At 40.1% G+C, this 17,890-nt stretch overlaps 1 protein-coding gene across 7 annotated transcripts in view; it reads left to right on the plus strand.

The window, feature by feature from the left end:
• Positions 1-17,890, plus strand: part of SPIDR (scaffold protein involved in DNA repair) — a 161,904-nt gene that overhangs the window by 105,871 nt on the left and 38,143 nt on the right. For all 7 annotated transcript variants that reach the window (XR_014550261.1, XM_083622897.1, XM_083622895.1 and 4 more), the window contains exons 9-10: positions 150-351; positions 2,171-2,445. Coding sequence is in view for 6 of the 7 variants with exons in the window: in XM_083622897.1 (XP_083479023.1) it covers positions 150-351; positions 2,171-2,445 (477 nt within the window). In the remaining variant the exon portion in view is untranslated. The remainder of the gene's footprint in view (positions 1-149; positions 352-2,170; positions 2,446-17,890) is intronic.

Consider the following 17,890-nt stretch of genomic DNA (forward strand, 5'->3'; position numbering starts at 1 on the left):
TTATTAGTAAAAAATATTTTAAAAGACTGCAGGAAAGTAATCTACATATACTTCTGAAGCAGATTCTAATTCATGATTATAGGTTTGCTTACTAGTCTACAGCTCTAACTTGTTAAAGTAAATGAGATAACCATGATTCTGTTTTTCAGGCAAAGACTTCTTCTTCCAAATGATAGCATTCCAGTTATCATGAATACTTACTTCAGTCAGAAAGTTATTAAAGAACCAACAGAGATGGAAAGGCAACATCTTCAAGAACCATCGCTTATTAAAAGAAAGATATCTTTGGCTTGGGTATTCAATTTTTCCACCATAAAAGACAATAGGCCTCAAACATCTGCAGTTAACCAGGTAATGTTTAATTTTACAGCTTAACACTTTGTAGCGAGTTGATGAACAGATATTTGGAAACAGTGCATGCAAGAACGCTCATGTGCGCTCTGTATCCTTCATTTAAGCAAGATTTAGAATTTGCTAGTGAATAATATTAATATTTTACAATCAAGATTTTTCCCTACATGTTGACACACTGAACTGATGTGATACTTTACTTTAGCCTCACTACTGTCTTGAGTAGTATTGCTGTCATATATTTAGCAGATTACTTTTCATCTGATTTGCTGCTCAGTTACTTAAAATTACCAGCCTTTCTAAAGGGATAGCTACATGTTGTCAAACAGCAAGCCAGTGGTGTTCCCACTCTCCCTGTCCATAAGCTCTAGGGATGTGTTCTGATGTCATTGTGCAGCATTTTCCATCTTACCTTTAGTGGCAGGAAACGCACAGTGTACAACACATGGAGAAGTCCACAGCATTCCTATATGAAACTTGAACTGGGTGGTCATGGCTCTAATCTGTCCTTTTGAACTCTTAGTTAATGTTTCCTGACCTGAACCTCCTCTTAAGAAGGTTCTGTTAGTGAGCTTCGCTTACCCTTGGAGAATCTCTGAGCTGCTTCACACATACAGCAGGCATTATAAAGTGGATCTTCTGCCCAAAGGTCCTGCCTTTGGATGTGGAGGGTCAAATTGAAGACATACTCAAATGAGATTACTTCTAGAATATAAGCATTGGCCTCTGTTCTCCCAAGAGCAAAATATATTTTTATTTACCAGTATCTCCTGTTCCTTTCAGAGTAAAGACGAGGCAGTCTGTTCACTCGTGGTTAAGGTTTAGGCTGATCTGCACCTATAGACACATGTTGAAAAGGAATGGGGGGGGCAAATAAGGATTCACTGTCTCCATATTATCAGTTATTTGTGTTTGTTATAGATCTCAAAGTTCAATCTATTCATGTTTACTGAAAAGTAAGACCCACTGTGGTCAGGAGTCTGCTTCCTAGTGTTTGTATAGGATTGTAGCCTTAATGTTTTGTGACTGCGGTTCTGTTTTTTCTGTTACCATATTTGTTCCCAAGGGAATGCAGCCCTAGACAGAAAAAGGAAAGTTGCCCTGCCGCTGTTATAGGAGTACAAAGGCTGGAACATCCAGTTTATCTCCTCTTGGTTGGTAGATTCAGTCTTCAGCCTCATCAGAGGGAGATTATCCATGCTTTCCTAGGCAAGAACTGGCCAAGCAGAAAATGCTCACCTTCACATGGCTTTATTAAGAGACAAAAGAACAAATTGCTTTGAGAAAGCTACTGCCATTTCTTTCACCAGTTTGTCATCTAGACGAACTAATTCAGAATAAAGATTGTCCTGCTTCGGGTTTCACCATATCTACCTCACACACATTTTTTTACTCAAACACAGAGATGTTTATATGGAAGACCCCTGCCAATTTGTTCTCAGTTATTGTTGCTGGGGGAACGACTTCTTTTCCTCAAGTCATACAACCAGGAAAAACATTCTTTATTCCCCCTCCCCCCAAAATCAATTACTATTCCTTCCAATTGCTCCCAAAAAAACATAGAAAGAGGAAACATGTTTAATGCCAGGAACAATAAGGAGGAAACAAACAGAAAGAAAGGAGCTCTGATGAGATGAAATATTAGGGTAGCTTCATGAGATGTTGAGGAGTGGGAGCATAAAAAATGAGGTGGGTCTCTGGACCACACATTGCCCACCTCTGTGCTAGAAGGATGGGAATTTGTGGTAAGCAAAACCTTTCTTTCCGGTATGTTTTCCTGCAGTCTGTACAATGATTTGGTTTGTGCCTTTTTTGCCAGATCCCCAGTCTCAATATGAAGACTTTGAAGACTGTGAATACCAATAGCAACAATGAGCCCAAATTATCTCCCTTTGCAGTTACTCCCTTAAGCGACTCTCTTCTTGATATTGTGGAGACACAAGGAAGAGCTGGAGGGAGAGGAATCCAGGTCCAAGTGGTTGTTCAAAGGGTGTATTATTTGCCTGCTAAAGACGGTTTAAGGTGTCACCTTCAGAAAAACAACACTTCCGAGAACACTGCACCATTGTTAAATTCAGACCTGCCAAATGTTAGGTGAGTATTAGAAATTGGCCTAGTGTGAATCTCAGCATTGATGGGAACAGTCAAATTACAAGACGAGCTAGACCGAACATGTTGATCAGGCGGTCCTGAGTTTTTTATGAAGCCTAGAACAATCCTACCTTTTAGCTAAAAACAAGGTGCTCCTTTCCTTTTTTTTTTTAAGTAAAAGAGCAGGACTAGATAACTTATTCATCATTTGCAGCCCATATCCAAAATCTGTCATGAGTTTGAATTGCCTAACTAATTTTCTTGTAGTGAGCCATGTAATTACCCAGTTATTTGAATCATTATAATAATGTTGGTGATGCCAAACTACAGCTTGGAACATAGGGGGCTGTTTCAGGTCATTGGTCCATTTAGCTTAATATTGACTATTCACTGGCTAGCAGCAGCTAATCTCACCCAATCCTGCCTGGAGACTCCAAGTACTTAAGAAACCAGGACATTTTAATCACCAAGTAGCTGTATTAAATTTGCAGTCTCATTATGTTTCCCATGTTATTCTCAAATTGTTGTTCTCATCTGAAATTAGTTTTTACCCTATTAATGCTCTCAGTTTTTTCTTAATCTTCATATAGTTTTTTGTAGAGCAATTTTTTTGTGCATAGGAAACTGATATTGAGAGAACTTGGCTCATCCAAGGTCTCCCTATAACAGAACTCTTCTTTTTTTAAATTGTTTTTTAAAATGATTTTTGGGTTACAAAAGTACATACATCATCTCTGTTTTCAGATCATAAAGTCCTTTCTACAGATCAGTTATATTTGATGTGAGACATTAATGTTGTAGTCAGTATAAAGTTGGGGGCGGAGAGAAGTGATGCTTAATCAAAGCATCTTTTCTCACTCTCACCTCCTCCTCTGTCAGATACCAGTGAGCTTAATTTCTGTTTACCCAAAAGGAATTGGACACAGCTTGTGAAAAGTACCTTGAAAGAAGAAATCCACCAGCTTGCAGTGGCGCATAGATCTTGTTGATGGAAATATTGGGAAAGAAATGTAGATTGTTGACAGTTGAAGGGTGGAAAATCTAATTCACTGTTTCAGTTTTTGTACTGTTGGCACCATACATACTTTGGTTTTCTAATATTTTCTTGCTCTGAGTGAGATGTCTGTTTTCATAGTCCCCGGCAAAGTCAAATACCAGTCTATCTCAGTTTATTTCAGTTGGGATGAAAGGGTTAATTTGTAGTTAGTCTGCCATATTTGCAAGAAAATCAGAGTGCTTCCAGATTATTGTTGTAGTTTGCAGATCTGCCTGTCTCAAGCAGGGGTATAGCAAGGGGGTGCGGTAGGTGCGGTCCGCCCCGGGTGTCCCCACTGAGGGGGATGACATAATGCCAGGCAGCACTCACTCTGGGGCCTGCAGCACGCCTGAGCCACGTGTCTCTCCTGGGAGTGTTGCGGTGGCTTGAGTGCCTGCAGGCTCCGCGCTGCCCCAAACAGCCTGTTGCCTTCCCCCTCACCAAAGGGCAGTTGAGTGGGAGGAGGCAGGCAGACTCCTTGGAGGCCCTGCGGTGCCTCTGCGGGCGGCTGGCCCTGCCCCTGGGCGCGTGGCCCGCGTGCCGCCCCAGGTGCCTGATTGGCTTACTCTGCCGCCGGTCTCAAGAGACAGTGGAGTGCACCCCCTGGGATTGAAGTCATACCTTTGTGTTAGCAGGAACGTAGTAACCTCCCTGGGGTACAAGCCTGGGCAGTGTTGATGGAGGTCCTGCAGATGGCAAGATACGACTATTCAAATTACCTTTATTGTCTAGGGCACAGGTGGCTAATCTTTTTCTTGGCCTTAAGGTTATGTTACTCTCTGGGAATCCCTCCAGTGGTCACATGCCAACAGCCCTGTTACCCGGCACTCTTACACATGCTCACATGTTTGGCACTGATTCTTTTTTACATTTCAATGCCAAGTTAAGATACAGGTTTTTCAAGTTTTTATGAGTTGTGAATTGTCAACCCAGATTGATATCAATTTTCACTCTTCAGTTTCATGTGGCTGAATGTATTTACTGTTTTAACTGCTTTATTAATTTTTATATTGTTGCACTTTGCAATTAATTTTACTGTACCCCATCCTGATATCATTGTAGTGAAGGTTGGATTATGCATATTTGTGCTTTCGATTTTCCATCTAATCTGAAATGGTAGTTCATTAGGTATTCTGTTGTTTCAATTCACAGGGGCGCAGCATAGAAATAATTTTTTTTAAAACGGTTGTAAAGATTACTCTTGAACCTAGGTACCATAAAAGGGGGAAATCTCCCTAAGATGTTTCAGGACAGGTTAATACAGTAGACTCAGATTTGTACTTATTTCACAAATACAGTCTCTATTGGCAAACAAAAAATTAATTTTGGTGATTAAGAAGGAAAGCCCCCAGTAAATTCTGCCACTTGAATGGCACATTTGACAAAAGCCACCAGCAATACAGAGATGCAGAGTATGCTAGCTTGAAAAGGGTGTCCGTGTCATGTGCTGAAATGCAGCCTCAGTGGCATGGCTTGGGGTGGGTTCTTATAACCATACATACAGACACAAAGCAACAAGGATATACTTTTCTCCAGTGGAGTGAGAAATTAGAAAACTGATCTTCGCAGCTACTAGAAACAATGACTAACATTCACACCCAGCCAAGAGTTGTGCACCCTTGCTTTAGAAATAGCCTTGGGAAATCCAAGCCTTCTTCCCTAGTGTTCAGAGGAATGGCTCAGTAGGTAGAACATGAGACTTTTAACTTAGGGTTGTGGGTTTCAGCCCCATGTTGGGCAAAAGATTTCTGCCTCGCAGGGGGTTGGACTAGATGACCCTTGTGATCCCTTCCAAGTATATGATTTCTTAATGTGTTGTGTGTGTTCTGGCTTAACTTGGTGGGTGTAAGAAGCACCCATGTTGTTTTGCAGGGATTAAGAAAAAGCTGCATCCTGCTTTAAACACAACATTGTGCCCACCTGTGCCTGTCAGTAATTAATAAAATAGTGTGAAGTGCTTAGTTGTTTAGATTAGATCTAAAAGATGTAGGTAATGAGCAAAATATAATTTTTTAATTTGAATTATGCAATGTATGGCCTTTCAGTGGGAGTGATTATGCTCCAGCAACTTTTAATGAGTTTCTGTAAAGCATTTTTGTTTGTACAGTGGTACATAGACTACATCAGACTTAGCTGATTCAGATGTGAATTATTCATAAGCTTCTTTACAGTTTTTGCTTTTCCGTGCTGATCTTATATGTATCTACTTATACCTATCTTAACACAAACACCATTGAATTTATTGCAAGTTCTTTATCTGAGTAAAGATAATGGGTCCAATGCTATTGCTAACGTTTCAAGGTAGGCAAATTTGAATTGAGGTCACCATTGTGTTTACCTTAAGGAAAACCCAAGCCTGTGTTACACAAGACATTTTAAATTAGTGTTTATTGCAGCTCAAGAGGGAAAGGACATTTGTAGAAAATCCATGTTCACAGATGTTAGCATCTGTCAAATCGTTTTCTTTTGTGGGCAACTTCCATTCTGTTTACGACATACCATTCATTTTTTTTCAAGTAAATGTTTCTAAACAAAGCATTCATGAGCATGATTTTTAAGAACTTTAATACTTATGGGACTTTTTTTTCAAGTACAAGATAAACAGGAAGGAGACAACCTAAATGTGCCTCACTGAACTCCATATGATAGAAATGTTTCAGTATCTCGTAAATAAGAGAGTCCAATTTGTATTATTTTCATAAAGATGTCTCATTGCTATTTAACGGCTCTTACATTATTTCCCTTAGTTTTTTCCTTAGTTGAGCAAGATGAATCCCATGGCAGATTAAAGTGTGATAATCAAATTGTACTGTAAAGTTTCATCCTAAGGAACTGTAGCGGTGGAATCTGTAATTCACATATTGAAAGCATGGGTGCCATCCCCAAATGATTACGTTTTATTATTTCCCTTAAAATCTTTCTCTTCCTTTTGAGAAGCCTAGAGAGGTTTATATGAAGCTCCTATTCCTTGGGAAATAATAATGAATGAATGAATGAATGAATGAATGAATGAACGAACGAACGAATCTTCACCTGCTTAATGATACTGTGTAATGTCCATCTCCTTTCCCCTGATTGCTGCATTGGATCCTCACCCCTGCTTGGTATTCATGCATCCACACCATACTTTTAAAGCACATTTACACAGCTTCAGTAGTCATAGCTTTTTCCAAGAATCCAAGGAACCATACATACCCATCACAGAGCTACAATTCCCAACACCCTTAATAAACCACAGTTCTTAGGATTATTAGGAGAAGTAGATGTTTTAAATTTGTTTTAAATGTATGGTGTGGATGTTACCTATGTACCTTCCTTTGGGCCCTGTTATCATAGTTTAGTGCTCTGAAATTCAATCTCTACCTATTTTGAATAACACACTTGCTTCTCATCAGCGTGGTCTGACAGGAAGCTCCCCTGTATTCTGGAACCTAACTTTCTGGAACCTAACCTGAGTGCTGATGGTATCTTGTATTCCCTTCCACACATCTGCAGTATGGGAATAATAATGCTAACCTACCTGGTAGGGTTGTAGATTACTAAGAACTTACATGGGTGATACTCTAAGATGCTGTATAAATGCTGCTTATTCGTTTGAGTACTCTGTTCTTTCTCTTATTTTATTTTTTTGCAATATATTCAGGATCCAATTTGCCACGGAGCAAATTAGAAGGTGTACTGTTTCTGTGTGAGTTATCTAGTGGTTTAAAGTGTAAGGAGCCTGTCATAGGCAACTTGTAAAGGTAACTTTCCTGCCCTAGAGCAGTGATCCAGTATGTGCGATACTAGTTATTAGTCAGTAGTTTCACCTGAGAATAGTAATTTTCCAGCACCTGGTATATGTCAAGTATTCTGAGATGGTGTACATCAAAAGTGTGGAATTTTCCTTTTCTTTCTGACATTTCTTCATTTTGAATATTTGTGCCTTTTAAATGTTGTGCTGAAAAGCAGAAGTCCAAGTACGTATACAACATAACCCTACCTCCCACTTCAGTTCTGGCCTGGCTAATAGTTGTGCTATAATCATGTTAGAGCAGCTAATCAGAAGTCTTATGAAATCTAGGCAAGTGAAGCTATGTATAGTACTATAAAGAGAATAGCTCTTGGCACCCCAGTACAATGTTGCTGGGTGTGCTGTATATAGAGTTAATATTAATAGATATAGGATTAGATGGCCCAACTTTGTGAAATATTTACTTATGAATTCAGGTTTAATTTTTTTTAAAGAAACCATCATATGGGGTGTACTATTTCTTTTAACAGACAATAAGAGGGATACAGCAGAATACAGGTATTGAGAAGAACAATGTTAATTATTTCCATTTAAAGACATTTCTTATGGGCTGTCTCATTGGAGATCTACTAATATCAGCACCTAAACCCCCTCCCCCCAAATTCACTGTTCGTCTCAGAAAGCCCATCATGTCTCAGATGTAGAGTGCATCACAACATTTTTGACAGAAATGTTCCTCATTCATTGGACCCAACTCACTTTTTGTAGTCTAGACAAATTTAGGTTGCCTTCCAAATGGAATATAGTTTTGGCTTCTCATAAACTTTCTTTTCATGCCTTATGGCAGGGGTCGGCAACCTAAGGCCCATGGGTCACAAGCAGCCCACAGGGGTCTTTTAACCGGCCCACAAGCCGCCCCTGAACTGAGCCGCCCACTTGGCGAGTCCCCGCCTGCTGCGCTAAACCAGCACAATGCGGTGTGGGGACTCACTTCTGCAGCACCGGAAATCGCGTCTGCGCATGTGCAGGTACCGGAAATCGTGTCTGTGTAGATGCAGACACTGGAAATCGCGTCTGCGCAGATGCAGATGCCGGAAATTGTGGGCGTGCGTGTGATCTGGCCCACGGAGGGATCTCCACTGGAATGAACCGGCCCAGGCAAGGTAAACCTTGCTGACCCCTGCCTTATGGCAACATTTTTGTGAGATATTATTTTTGTCCATTGTTGAAATCCACCCCAAGCAGGCTACTGCATGCTTCAGGGCTCAATGCAGGATGAGTTGCACTTTTAATTATACATGGTGAGATTGTGCTGTAGATGTTGTATTTTAGTATAGGCTGAAATATTATAGCCATTATTTTTCTTTATGTCACTATGGCAACACATATATTTATTCTATATCATATCTTCTGAGGTTATAATCACACACTGCAAAAAGGTGATCGAGAACACACCTAGATAGAAGTATTGGGTGGACAAGCACTAAAAAATTAATAAGTTTGGTAACATCATCCAAGCAAAAAATGCTAATGTGCTGCTGCTCAGAGAAACCAATCAGAGATATGCTAGCACTCCTACTTGTCACGATACCCCTACTTAAAATATCATATGGGGTCATATAGTACTATGATACTCTCCAGCCAGTTTTGGTATTCATTTTTAGTAGAGTGTGGTATAATTCATCCTTTTATACTATTGCAGGATACACACAGGATACACATAGTATTAGCTATGGTCAAGGTTGGTGCCAGTGTAAGCCTTAATCATAGTTAAGATTGAAGACAGGGATTTGTGTTGGAGAACAGAAAAGCTCAGGGAATGCAGCATGCTGCCTCTCAGCCAGTTCGTGATCCCTTAACAATAGTTCAGGACAGGCTGCATTACATCTGTAAATTATATTTTGATGATTCAGAATATTCAGCATAATAGCTGTGCAGCTCTATTATACATAGTGCTGTCATATTAAAACTAGCTTTGTCTATATTGTAAGTGTTACTCATTTTGTAACAAGTCATTCCTCAGCCCATTAAGTAAAAGTGGTTTTAAGCTAATTTGGTTTCACTAATTTTACTTTACTGTGGTATTTAATAATCTGCAAGTAGTGCAGAGTCTATGAAATAATCAGGAGTATTTCTTTATGTATAGGAAACACTTAAAGCTTCTCAAGCATTTGTGTCCACATTTTATTCTATTTTAAAAATGACAATGCAACCCCACATTTCTAGGGATATTCATGTTACATTTGACACACTAAATGTTTTGTAATATAGGAGAACAAAGAAATAATGTTCTGCTTTCCCAAAGTCAAATACATTCCACTTTGTATTTTCTACATTCACTTAAGTGTACTGTATTAATGCACGTTCATTCACTCCTGTATTGGGATTTGTACTTTTCATTATTAGAACCTCCTCCCATCCACTTCCTGTTCTTATTTGCTCTAAAAAAGCACATATTTCAAGGCCATCAGTAATACCCATTGTATGAGCCAAGCAATCATGTGATTTGTTTCTCCCCCCATTTCCCCCATGATCAGTGTCTCTGCACATGCTGTTCAGTAAACAAACTTCAGGGAACCAGACCAAGCTAGTTCAGAGCAGGGAGTTCATTCACACAGAGCCCTTGGAAAGTGATGCCTGTGCACAGCCTTGACGTAGGAACTAAGAAGAAGTAGAGAGGGGGTGGCAAAAGTTAGTATTTGTGTTTTCATTAATGCTTTTTATAGCTTGTAGCCAGCTGTAGCTGGTTAACATTTGCCTCTGACATCTATTAGCGTGCAGACTTCTTACGTAGGATTAACGGCTTCTGATGGAAATGGAGTTGTTAGTCATCGTATCATTCATTTACAAGAAGGCTCTCCAACTTGTCATAGATTATATATTAGAACAGTACACATCTGTTTTAAACGCAAGAGTTTAGATTGCTCCTGCACCCAAGGAGGCACTTTGTACAGAACAGATAGCAAGACTTGTGGTTTTATTTTTAATCAGATTTAAGTTTTAAGGAAATATGGCTACGGGAGACTTAAAAAAAAAATCCTTTAGGTAGTTGTAAATCATACCTCACAAGCAAATTTATTGGCCTAAGATCTTTGAACCTAGTATGTATTGTACATTTATGCAGCTAAAAGGCACAGATCTAAAGCAAAGAAATGTTGGAGTGATTAACTAGCAACTGAGATTTCATATCTGTTTGGGATCTTAACAACTGATTTTCAGAGACACTTCAGTTTAATGAACCCTTATTTAATGCTGACTCCTGTTCTTAGTTGGTGGAAGAGTAGATTACTTGGCTTAGAGTCTGTATGTGGCCCTTGCTATTCTATGCAGAGTGAGCGAAAGGCATATATTGTGGCCATTCCTTCTGGACCTGCTGTTTGCGCCTGAGAACTGGCATCTGGAGAAATTTAGCTAAGGCATTTAAATACTGCTCTTCTGAAACATTTGAAGTGACATTTGAGCATTTGCTGTTGGACTGGAGAGCAGAAGGGATGCACACTCTGGCATTTGTCATCAGCCAGGGAATCTAGGGCCACCAGGAGGCTACAGCCCATGCCTTCCAGAAAGAACATTGACCTGGGAGAGACCACGCTGTCCCCATCCATCGATCAGGGAAGAAGCAGATGCTGGAACTTGCTTCTCTCCTCCCTGCCTGAAAGAACATTGAGCTCCCAGCTGTGTGTTGTCCTGGGATTTTAGCAAGAAAGGAAAATAACAGTCTGGCCCCATCCCTTGACCAAAGGAAGAAGAGCCACCAATTGCTATAAAATCAAGAATACTTGCAAGGGGGAAATAAGCCTGGCCTGAAATTGATATATACAGGCACCCTCCCACATACATACATTCTACTCGTGGATGATAACAGCACCTTGTGCGTAGCACCGGGAAATAAGTAAATAAATAAACAAACTCATACCAGGAAATGGCAGGAAAGAGCTAGAGAGTTCTCATGGCCCATGAGAAGACCCTTCCTGGAGCCCAAAGAGGATGTCAGTGAGGGCAGAGGATGTCCCAGAGAGGCACAGCAGGGCTTCGTTTAGGCTGCTCAGCCTCCCTGCCTAACAGCTGATCTGCTGGGTAGCACAGCTGCCACCGCAGCTTTCCCACAGTCCCCCCTAGCCAGCCAAAGAGCTTCAACTCTAGTTGAAGAGACAGTTGTGGGGAGAGAGAGTGGGAGAGCAGGGGAAAATAGGCATTTAGAGGGTGCTCCTTGCTTTATGGCATTTCACTTATGGTGGAACGTAACCCCGAGGTAAGGGGGGGGGGCGCTTGTACAGGGTGAGTCCTTTAAAAGAGGCCCCGTGGATACAGAGTACACATGTTCCACGGGGCCTCTTTTAAAAGACTCACCCTGTATGTAGTAGCAGTTTTTGTAAAACTTGTAAAAGACCAGTTCAGCCAGATTCACAGTGCCCTTCACAAGTCTTACCTCAGTGCAAGCTTGTAGAAGTAGTGCCTGATTATTTAAACGTCTTGGAAGTCTACCAGCTTTTTGGAGTATAGTTTTTCAGTCCTTTTAAATATTTTTATATTGTTTGTTATATTAGATGGAGGGCCATAGAGCAATGTTAGAGGTCATGCTTTGCATGCATACAGAAGATTCCAGGTTCAATAGCCAGCATCCTGAAGAGGAGCCTGTTAGACAATCCTGACTATGGTCTGACTTCCTATAAGGCAGCTTCTTATTTTAATGTGCCTAATGCAGCTACTCAGCTTTCTGATGTTTAACTGAGATACAATGGATACTAATAAGTTTTTCTCAACACTTCTTTGGGAACACCAACAACCAGATAGCAGCAAGGGTTTTGGCACAGATTTTTCACTGAATTCTGACATCTTCAAAGTGTTATAAAGCTATGAACTAATTAATCTTCCCAAGAGTGCTTTGAAATAAACTGAAAATAACAGAACATAAATAGTATCTCAACATTTCCCTTGAGGCTTTTAATGCACTTCATTGTGTTTCCCACTCAATTTTTCTCTCAAGTTCTAAGTGTTACAGCATGATCCTATCTCCTGACTTACACTCAACAGTATATCAGGTGCAGTTCTACCCTATCCAGCATGGCAATTTAGCAATGGGGAAAGCTTGTATCTGCTGCTACTTTTATCACACAGCTTTGTCATGTGCAGGCACACTGCAAGGACAAGGAAATGACTACCCCAGTCCTCTCTGATGCTTTCAGAAAGTACCCAGTTTCATAATGGGAAGCACACAATGAGAAGAAGTGGGCACCCTACCATGTCACTCTGTTTGAGATTGGGGTATGCGTCTTGCCCATGGCTTTGCCACAGCGATAGTAGTACAATAACGAAGAGGTCCTGCTCCTCCCTGTTACTGTTTGCACTGTTCCTTGTTTTAAGTATAGCTCTCCCACCCCTTTTTTGTCAGTCCCCATTACCATGGATGGGACCTAAGACTTTCTGTATTCTAAGCTTGTGGTTTTCCACATGGCTGCAGGTTCACATGGGGGCCCTGAGCTATATGGATATGAGCCACCCTAGAATATTGTGTGAATTACTGTGGTTGATCATACAATAGGTGGTAGATTGACTGGTTAGTATTTACTGGTCAGTTGACTTCTGTCTCTTTCATTTGTCTCTGTAACTCAGGGGTCAGCAAACTTTTTCAGCAGGGGGCCGGTCCACTGTCCCTCAGACCTTGTGGGGGGGCCGGACTATATTTTTTTGGGGGGGTGAACGAATTCCTATGCCCCACAAATAACCCAGAGATGCATTTTAAATAAAAGGACACATCCACCACATGCTGATTCCTGGACCGTCTGCAGGATGGATCCGGCCCCCAGGCCTTAGTTTGCCTACCCATGCTGTAACTAAATTTGCCTTCCTGTGTTGTGCATATGAAGGAGACGGGCCTTGCCTGCCCCCATGTTGCACAGCTGCCCTGTAGAGAAGCCTACACACAGTTTTCAAGGGAATCAGGGTTCTGGTTTACATTGGCTTCCCTACTTAGGTATCCACACAGTGTGTGGATCTTGGAGACAGGGAGCTACAAAACATTGGGGGCAGGACCAGTGACATGTCCCACTGCCCTTTTGATTATGGAACCTTCTCCATATATATAATGGATGAAGAAGGCTTAAGAGTTAATTTCTAAAAATTGTGGGATACATAGGATTGCCTTTTTCTTGAGGAACTGTGTATAGAATAAAAAAAATGCAATGTTCTAAAATTTAGTCTCTTTCAACCCATAAACGTCATTTGGTGGCAGCTGATTAGTTTAAAAAGTGAGGCTGTGAAAGGACATTTGACAGGAGGCATTTGGCTGGCTAATTTACATGGCAAAAAAAAAAATTGTATTTCTGAACTCTATAGTACAGTTTGCAACCTTATGGGGGAAAGAATAAAATGTTAAATTGATAATTACATGGCATTTTTACAGATAGCACAGTATCTGATGTTGAAATATAAATGTGCAAGATAGAGCTGAAATATTTCTCTTATCTTGCAGATGGGTGGAAGGCTGAACTTCAAACTTTCTGAAAACACATGTCCCTGTGGTACCACAGATAAAACAAAATAAAACCATAGGCCCTACTTCTATTTTATTTTATTTGCAGCATCACAGTTCAATATTGCAAACAAAAGCTTGGCCTGTGGAGGCTTAAAGCTCCTTTCTCCCAAACACTGGTTGCATCTGTGTTTTTTGTAAAGAAAAAAAAAGGTGTAAAATCCCTATCATGATAAAAAACATGTCATTTCAACTAGATTGATCTCAGTGGGATCATCCCCCCCCCCATCATATCATTCCTGTCTTTAAATCCAGTACAATGATAGATCCCTCCTGCTTTCTTCCCCTTTCTGATATGTTGGAGCAGCATGTGGTATGAAATTATCTAAGTAAGTAATGCCAGTGGGGGAACAGCTAAGTGAGCCTGTTTTACTTTAACCCCTGGATTTTACTTATTCATTGGTCTGATATTTTGTTTTCTTTTTTGGTCCAGCAGCTTTAATATCAGTGAGCAGTAGGCTGTAAGAACTATGTCCTGTGATATGATTTAGAAAGTAAATAAAGATTCCATTTACACCTGAGAATGTTATGGGTGCCTTGGAGCCATTGCAGTGCTTAACCATTTTCACTTTGTAGATTATCATTCCCTAGGTCGATATGACTTATGAACAGAACAGTTACAATACCCACAATTTAATAAGCACAATATATTTGCATATAGAAAGCAAAATTATCCACTGGCTAATAAATTACATGTTTGAAGCTACAAACATGAGTCTGACCAAACTACGGTAGGCAGTGGAAGACAGGAGTGCCTGCCGTTCTCTGGTCCATGGGGTCACGAAGAGTCGGACACGACTAAACGACTAAACAACAAATAAATTACATAACAGCCACCTTTTGATAAAATTCTTATTTTCTGTTGTAGTAGGATAAGCACTCTAAAAGTATGGTGTATAACTAGTTTTAGCTGAACCATTTTGCGTTAATAAACTCGCAGGTGTTTCAGATTCACCCAGTTATGAAAAAAATAAATGATGAGATCCAGCAGACGTGACAGGGCTTTGTGTTTCTCTCCTTCCCCTCAAGCACCCTGTTATCAACTGTCTGTGGCATGTTTTGGAGGCACACAACAGTGTTCAGGAAGGGGGAGAGGATGGGAAAATCCTGTTTGCATGAACAGTCGTGCAAATGGGACAAAGTGTAGGGTGGGTCAGTGTAGTTTCCCAAAAATGGCTTTGCAGGCCAAATGGATGGCCAAATTTGGCATGCTAGCTAGAGTCTCCCCATGACTGTAGTACATCAAGAAGCATTGTTGCAGTAAAGTATAGTAGACCATGGAGTCTTGCCTCAATAAATGAGAGAGTTCACCTAGTTAAGATAAATGTATATCTTTGCAACAACTTGCACTGATGAAAGATCATGCTGGTGTGCCCTCTCTACCACATCATATATCCCTAATGAAGAGCTGGTTTGAAATAAAATAAAATAAAAGTAAATAAAAGTAAAGTAAAGTATTGGCCGGTGATCTAGAAAGCAGAGTAAGAGATGAGCATGCATTTTGTTGAACCATAAAGAGTACTTTAAATACGGAATTTTAAAACTGAATTTTTATCTGAGATAGCTTCTAGAGTGAAAATGAAACAAACCTCTATCTGTGAGCATGAGAACAACCATGTTTGTAAGAGACATGAGAGAATCTCCCCCCCCCCCCCCGAGAGAAGATGTTTGACAAGCCAAAAATCTACTTGGTTTTGTGTGTCTACTCTTGTAATTTACAGCAGTTGGCGTTTTAGCAAGAGCAAGACTTAATGTTAAATAACTCTATAGTTCCACAAACTCATTAGTTCAGCAGTTCATATGGTTTCATAGCAATCAGAAAGAGTTTCATTGAGAGGAAGGGGTTTAAGACTTTTGTGCACACACCTACAAACCAGCTGGCTCTTGTGCAGCAAGTCTTCTGACTGAAAACGCTCAGAATCTAGCAATATATTGTTTTATGTTACAAATTAGAGAAGATGTGGCAGAAGGGCCAAGGAGATGCTGTTAGTTGGACAAATTCATATTCAGAACCAGTTAAATTTCAGATTTCTGTGACATTCAAAAATATGATATGGCTGGTTCTTTACAATACTCCCCTTCCTTCCCCACCCCCAATCAGTACTGAGCTACTGTCGCAGTAAGTTTGTATCATAGTGTTCTGCTATCTATATTTTCATTCACATGAGGGATAAAATCAAAGTCTAAGCTACTCATATCCAAACTGCATGAGTAATTTTGAATGCGTTAGCTGATGATGTTAACAAAATGCCCTTGTCCAATCCTAAATTGTGTGATTACCTTCAGTCTCCCTCAATTCCCTCTGTAGTTTAGATTAGATAATAGCATTCTTTGCTTTTGTGTTAAGCCTATGGCTAGTAGTAAATAGACCTGTTTTTCAGTGCTGATAAAGAAAATCTCATCCCTTTCAGGGAAATACTGCTTATGTGGGTGGAGCAGAAAAGAAGAACCAAGATCCATCCTGAAGATAGTTTGTCAAGCTCTTTGAGGTCTTTTGTGATGAAAAGTCATATATAAGTGCGAGACGGCTGTTGATTAACTTTGATTGCCATTCTTCATGTGTTCACAGCAGTTTAACTATGTCTCTTTCTAAACCATTTTTAAAGAGATGTTAAAAATAGAAACAGTTCTTCTCGCACAAAATTATACCAGCTAAATGCTGGTATATCTTTATCACATTTTAATGTTTTAAAATTCATGTGTGTGTCCTTCAGCAGCTGGAAGACTGGCTGACAAACAAAAAAAACCCATCAAACCATTTGGTGACAAATCTGCATGTGATAATAAAGGGCCAGACGTCATCCTGTTCTATCTAGTTGTACCTTTCATCTCAATGCAGAGCTATACAACTTCATTAAAAGATAGGACTTTGTACCAAGGGAATACTAGATCCTGTTCTCTGCCCGTTAAGTAGCATCACTGATTTGCCTTCTGTTGATTTACATATACCTGGTGCACTTTCCAAAATTAAGTTTCAGATAATAAGAAACTATTTTGAACTCCTGTTTTCTGCCTTAAGGCATCAGAAATTCTGATCAGTGCTAGAGTCAAGTGTGGTAATGACTTGTTCTATTTTTCAAATGCTTTTCTTTCCTGCGTGCCTCCTCTGCTGAATGTTCTGTTTTGCACAAGGCACAGCACTAATCCAGTCAAGTCTGCTAAGGTTTCCTGCATTACCATCCTAAAACAGAATTGCAGGGTAGGGCTTAACACCCAATACTTTTATTCAGAACCATGTTTCCCCCTGCAAAATGGATGTTATATGGGTGCAATTAAATATACCATTTGGCACTATAGTGGCTGCATCTGCATCACTTGCAGCTTCCAGACAGTCTTGTTTGTTTGTTTGTTTGTTTGTTTGTTTGTTTGTTTGTTTCTTACATTTATATCCCACCTTTTTCTCCAAGGAGGCCAAGATGGTGTACGTGGTTCTCCTCCTCATGTAATCCCTACAACCAGTCCTTTTTTTAAGGTACTGACCACCACCACCCAAACCCAAGAACCAAATACCCAGAGTGGTTGCTGGCATTCAGTCTTCACCCACCCCATTACTACTTCCAGCACGTATATGGCCTCAACTAATTCAAATGTTATAGAGAAAAAACTGTATCATAGAATTGTAGAGTTGGAAGGTACCTCAAGGGTTATCTAGTCCAACCGCCTTCAAGGCAGGAATCTCAGCTAAAGCATTCATGCAGGAGCAAAGCGCAAGAGTGAGGGAGGAAGCTAAGCCAGTGCACTTGCTCTTGCCTGTCCACATGGGCTGGCAGCAGCAGCCCTCATGGGGTCCAGGCACTCATTCACATATTGATGACACCATGCTCATTATGTAATGATAACTTCTTCCAGTGGCTATGTATAGATGTTGAACACCAAGGAGAGAAAGCACAGTTGCCAGTGAATCAGGCATTTGCTTTTTTTTTACAAATTATTTTTATTCATTTTTTCCAATACAAATTTATACAAATCATACATCTTTTTTATATCCATTCTCTTTTTGATTTCCTTCAACTTGCCTGATACTCCTTCCCTTCTTAATTTCTTACACATTTCTAAAGCCTTTCTTCAATTATTTTTATAAATTAATTCTTAGTTTTACTCATATTCTAACATTTCTTCTTACAGAGCTTCATTAAAGCTTACAAAC

This window comes from Podarcis filfolensis (assembly GCF_964270895.1).
Source record: "Podarcis filfolensis genome assembly, chromosome: 7".
In the NCBI taxonomy this organism is placed as follows: domain Eukaryota; kingdom Metazoa; phylum Chordata; class Lepidosauria; order Squamata; family Lacertidae; genus Podarcis; species Podarcis filfolensis.